We start from the raw sequence: 6000 nt of genomic DNA, 5'->3' as shown, positions 1-6000 counted from the left end.
CCCCCCCCCTACCTTGTCACAACACAACTGATTGGCTCAAACGCATTAAGAAATTCCACAAATTAACTTTTAACAAGGCACACCTGTTAATTGAAATGCATTCCAGGTGACTACCTCATGAAGCTGGTTGAGAGAATGCCAAGAGTGTGCAAAGCTGTCATCAAGTCAAAGGGTGGCTACTTTGAAGAATCTCAAATATAAAATATATTTTGATTTGTTAAACACTTTTTTGGTTACTACATGATTCCATATGTGTTATTTCATAGATTTGATGTTTCACTATTATTCTACAATGTAGAAAATAGTACAAATAAAGAAAAACCCTTGAATGAGTATGTGTGTCCAAACTTTTGACTGGTACTCTATATGCACTACTCAAAAAAATAAAGGGAACACTAAAATAACACATCCTAGATCTGAATGAATGAAATAATCTTATTAAATACTTTTTTCTTTACATAGTTGAATGTGCTGACAACAAAATCACACAAAAATTATCAATGGAAATCAAATGTATCAACCCATGGAGGTCTGGATTTGGAGTCACCCTCAAAATTAAAGTGGAAAACCACACTACAGGCTGATCCAATTTTGATGTAATGTCCTTAAAACAAGTCAAAATGAGGCTCAGTAGTGTGTGTGGCCTCCACGTGCCTGTATGACCTCCCTACAACGCCTGGGCATGCTCCTGATGAGGTGGCGGATGGTCTCCTGAGGGATCTCCTCCCAGACCTGGACTAAAGCATCCGCTAACTCTGTGGTGCAACGTGGCGTTGGTGGATGGAGCGAGACATGATGTCCCAGATGTGCTCAATTGGATTCAGGTCTGGGGAACGGGCGGGCCAGTCCATAGCATCAATGCCTTCCTCTTGCAGGAACTGCTGACACACTCCAGCCACATGAGGTCTAGCATTGTCTTGCTTGGTCATGGTCTTGGTTCTCCCAAGAGGCGCAGTGGTCTAAGGCACTGCATCGCAGTGCTAGCTGTGCTACTAGAGATCCTGGTTCGAATCCAGGCTCTGTCATAGCCGGCCGTGACCGGGAGACCCATGGGGCGGCGCACAATTGGCCCAGCGTCGTCCAGGGTAGGGGAGGGAATGGCCGGCAGGGATGTAGCTCAGTTGGTAGAGCATGGCGTTTGCAACGCCAGGGTTGTGGGTTCGATTCCAGTATATAAAATAAAAAATGTATGCACTCAAAATGTAAGTCGCTCTGGATAAGAGCGTCTGCTAAATGACTAAAATGTAAATGTAAATGTCTTGCATTAGGAGGAACCCAGGGCCAACCGCACCAGCATATGGTCTCACAAGGGTCTGAGGATCTCATCTCGGTACCTAATGGCAGTCAGGCTACCTCTGGCGAGCACATGGAGGGCTGTGCGGCCCCCCAAAGAAATGCCACCCCACACCATGACTGACCCACCGCCAAACCGGTCATGCTGGAGGATGTTGCAGGCAGCAGAACGTTCTCCACGGCATCTCCAGACTCTGTCACGTCTGTCACGTGCTCAGTGTGAACCTGCTTTCATCTGTGAAGAGCACAGGGCGCCAGTGGCGAATTTGCCAATCTTGGTGTTCTCTGGCAAATGCCAAACGTCCTGCACGGTGTTGGTCTGTAAGCACAACCCCTACCTGTGGACGTCGGGCCCTCATACCACCCTCATGGAGTATGTTTCTGACCGTTTGAGCAGACACATGCACATTTGTGGCCTGCTGGAGGTCATTTTGCAGGGCTCTGGCAGTGCTCCTCCTGCTCCTCCTTGCACAAAGGCGGAGGTAGCAGTCCTGCTGCTGGGTTGTTGCCCTCCTACGGTCTCCTCCACGTCTCCTGATGTACTGGCCTGTCTCCTGGTAGCGCCTCCATGCTCTGGACACTACGCTGACAGACACAGCAAACCTTCTTGCCACAGCTCGCATTGATGTGCCATCCTGGATGAGCTGCACTACCTGAGCCACTTGTGTGGGTTGTAGACTCCGTCTCATGCTACCACTAGAGTGAAAGCACCGGCAGCATTCAAAAGTGACCAAAACATCAGCCTGGAAGCATAGGAACTGAGAAGTGGTCTATTGTCACCACCTGCAAAACCAGTCCTTTATTGGGGGTGTCTTGCTAATTGCCTATAATTTCCACCTGTTGTCTATTCCATTTGCACAACAGCATGTGAAATGTATTGTCAATCAGTGTTGCTTCCTAAGTGGACAGTTTGATTTCACAGAAGTGTGATTGACTTGGAGTTACATTGTGTTGTTTAAGTGTTCCCTTTATTTTTTTGAGCAGTGTATATTATACAGTGCCTTCGGAAAGTATTCAGACCCCTTGACTTTTTCTACAATTTGACATGTTGCAGCCTTATTCTAAAATGGATTAAATCAGAAAGGTTCCCCAGCTCTACACACAATACCCATAACGACAAACAGAAAACAGGTTGTTAGAAAAAACAGAAATACCTTATTTATGGAGAAAAAAAAATTAAAAAAACTATGTAACTGTATCTAACTGTAAGTCGCTCTGGATATGTCCAGGCCCGTCTGCTAAATTTCTAAAATGTAAAATGTACTTAAGTATTCAGACCCTTTGCTATGAGACTCAAAATTGAGCTCCGGTGCATCCTGTTTCCATTGATCATCCTTGAGATGTTTCTACAACTTGATTCGAGTCCACCTGTGGTAAATTCAATTGATTGGACATGATTTGGAAAGGCACACACCTCTCTGTATAAGATCCCACAGTTGACAGTGCACGTCATAGCAAAAACCAAGCCATGAGGTCGAAGGAATTGTCCGTAGAGCTCCAAGACAGGATTGTGTAAAGGCACAGATCTGGGGAAGGGTACCAAAACATTTCTGCAGCATTGAAGGTCCCCAAGAACACAGTGGCCTCCATCATTCTCAAATGGAAGAAGTTTGGAAACCCCAAGACTATTCCTAGAGCTGGCCGCCCGGCCAAACTGAGCAATCGGGGGAGAAGGGCCTTGGTCAGGGAGGTGACCAAGAACCCGATGGTCACTCTGACAGAGCTCTAGAGTTCCTCTGTGGAGATGGGAGAACCTTCCAGAAGGACAACCATCTCTGCAGCACTCCACCAATCAGGCCTTTATGGTAGAGTGGCCAGACAGAAGCGACTCCTCAATAAAAGGCACATGACAGCCCGCTTGGATTTTGCCAAAAGGCACCTAAAGACTCTCAAACCATGAGAAAAAATATTCTCTGGTCTGATGAAACCAAGATTGAACTCTTTGGCCTGAATGCCAAACGTCGCATCTGGAGGAAACCTGGCACCATCCCTACGGTGAAGCATGGTGGTGGCAGCATCATGCTGTGGGGATGTTTTTCAGCAGCAGGAACTGGGAGACAGAATCGAGGCAAAGATGAACGGAGCAAAGTACAGTAGGATCCTTGATGAAATCCTTCTCCAGAGCGCTCAGACTAGGGCGAAGGTTCACCTTCCAACAGGACAACAACCCTAAGCACACAGCCAAGACAATGCAGCAGTGGCTTCGGGACAAGTCTCTGAATGTCCTTGAGTGGCCCAGCCAGAACCTGGACTTGAACCCGATCGAACATCTCTGGAGAGACCTGACAATAGCTGTGCAGCGACGCTCCCCATCCAACCTGACAGAGCTTGAGAGGATCTGCAGAGAAGAATGGGAGAAACTCCCCAAATGCAGGTGTGCCAAGCTTGTAGCGTCATACCCAAGAAGACTCAAGTCTGTAATCGCTGCCAAAGGTGCTTCAACAAAGTACTGAGTAAAGGGTCTGAATACTTATGTAAATATGATATTTCTGTTTTTTTATTTTTAATAAATTAGCAAACAAAATCTAAAAACCTGTTTTTGCTTTGTCATTATGGGGTATTGTGTGTAGATTGAGGAGGGGAAAAAATGATTTAATCCATTTTAATAATAAGGCTGTAACGTAACAAAATGTGGAATAAGTCAAGGGGTCTGAATACCTTCCGAATGCAGTCTATATAGCCCATTTGAGACCAAGGTTGACCTGCTGCACAAATATTATATTGACACATTGTGATGACCTTTAATGATGTAATGTGTGTCCCTGTAGGGAGATGAGGACCACATTTTGTCTCTGTGTTATGAGACAGTGAGTCAGGGTCACTCTGTCCTCCTGTTCTGTCCCTGTAGGGAGATGAGGACCACATTTTGTCCCTGTGTTATGAGACAGTGAGTGAGGGTCACTCTGTCCTCCTGTTCTGTCCTTCCAAGAGCTGGTGTGAGAAACTGTCTGACAGCATTGCTAGAGCGTTCTACAACCTCACACACACAGGTACACACACACACACACACACACACACACACACACACACACACACACACACACACACACACACACACACACACACACACAGGTACACACACACACACACACACACACACACACACACACACACACACACAAGGTACACACACACACACACACACACATACACACACACACACGCATACACACACACACACACACACACACAGGTACACACACACACACACACACATACACACACACACGCATACACACACACACACACACACACACACACACACAGGTACACACACACACGCACACGCACACACGCGCACACACACACACACACACACACACACACACACACACACACACACACACACACACACACACACACACACATGATATGAATAATGATATGACATGATATGAAATAACACATTTAGAATCATGTAGTAACCAAAAAAGTGTTAAACAAATCAAAACATATTTTATATTCGTGATTCTTCAAATAGAATCTCAAATCTAAAATATATTTTGATTTGTTTAACACTTTTTTGGTTACTACATGATTCCAAATGTGTTATTTCATAGTTTTGATGTCTTCACTATTATTCTACAATGTAGAAATATGTATAAATAAACACCATCTTTTAAAGATTTGGGGCCCTGTTTAATTTATTTTTCTTTATTATTATTATCAGAAGATATACATCTTTTAGAAATGTCCAGCAAGTTGATTGAATGTTTTTCACATTTTTATCTTCAGAGAAGATAATTGTCTGCTCAGTTATGGACTATATGTGATATACTTTAAAATATGTAGTTGTCTCTTCTTCTCAGGTGGTCAGAACTGCTCAGCACCCCAGGCTCTGGCATTGGACCAGGGGGGAGTGGTGGACGTGTTAGCCCAGCTCAGACGCACCCCGGCTGGGTTAGACCCGGTCCTACAACGCACCGTGCCCTGGGGCGTGGCTTTCCACCACGCTGGTACACGTAGACAGACAGCACACAGAAAGATAACAATCAGACACAAATAAAACACACCATTGTAATGTTAACTCTCCTCTCTGCAGGTCTGACATTTGATGAGCGAGACGTGTTGGAGGGGGCGTTCCGAGGGGGCGTGGTCAGAGTGTTGGCGGCGACCTCAACCCTGTCGTCAGGGGTCAACCTGCCGGCACGCAGGGTTATCATACGAACTCCGACCTTCAATGGGCGTCTACTCGACCCCCTGACCTACAGACAGATGGCCGGACGCGCGGGGAGGATGGGAGTCGACACTGAGGGTGAGGAGGGGGGAGGATGGGAGTCGACACTGAGGGTGAGGAGGGGGGAGGATGGGAGTCGACACTGAGGGTGAGGAGAGGGGAGGATGGGGTTCGACACTGAGGGGGAGGAGGGGGGAGGATGGGAGTTGACACTGAGGGTGAGGAGGGGGGAGGATGGGAGTCGACACTGAGGGTGAGGAGGGGGGAGGATGGGGGGTCGACACTGAGGGGGAGGAGGGGGAGGATGGGGTCGACACTGAGGGTGAGGAGGGGGGAGGATGGGAGTCGACACTGAGGGTGAGGAGGGGGGGAGGATGGGAGTCGACACTGAGGGTGAGGAGGGGGGAGGATGGGAGTCGACACTGAGGGTGAGGAGGGGGGAGGATGGGAGTCGACACTGAGGGTGAGGAGGGGGGAGGATGGGGGTCGACACTGAGGGTGGGGAGGGGGGAGGATGGGAGGCGACACTG

General features: G+C 47.5%; 1 protein-coding gene across 1 annotated transcript in view; it reads left to right on the top strand.

The window, feature by feature from the left end:
- polq (polymerase (DNA directed), theta) overlaps positions 1 to 6000 on the top strand; it is a 119378-nt gene that overhangs the window by 25973 nt on the left and 87405 nt on the right. The window contains exons 9-11 of the mRNA XM_045213510.1: positions 4142 to 4283; positions 5103 to 5249; positions 5336 to 5548. Of these exons, the coding sequence (XP_045069445.1) occupies positions 4142 to 4283; positions 5103 to 5249; positions 5336 to 5548 (502 nt within the window). The remainder of the gene's footprint in view (positions 1 to 4141; positions 4284 to 5102; positions 5250 to 5335; positions 5549 to 6000) is intronic.

The sequence above is a fragment of the Coregonus clupeaformis genome, unplaced genomic scaffold (assembly GCF_020615455.1).
Source record: "Coregonus clupeaformis isolate EN_2021a unplaced genomic scaffold, ASM2061545v1 scaf0117, whole genome shotgun sequence".
In the NCBI taxonomy this organism is placed as follows: Eukaryota; Metazoa; Chordata; class Actinopteri; order Salmoniformes; family Salmonidae; genus Coregonus; species Coregonus clupeaformis.
This window is presented reverse-complemented; position numbering and strand designations above follow the sequence as displayed.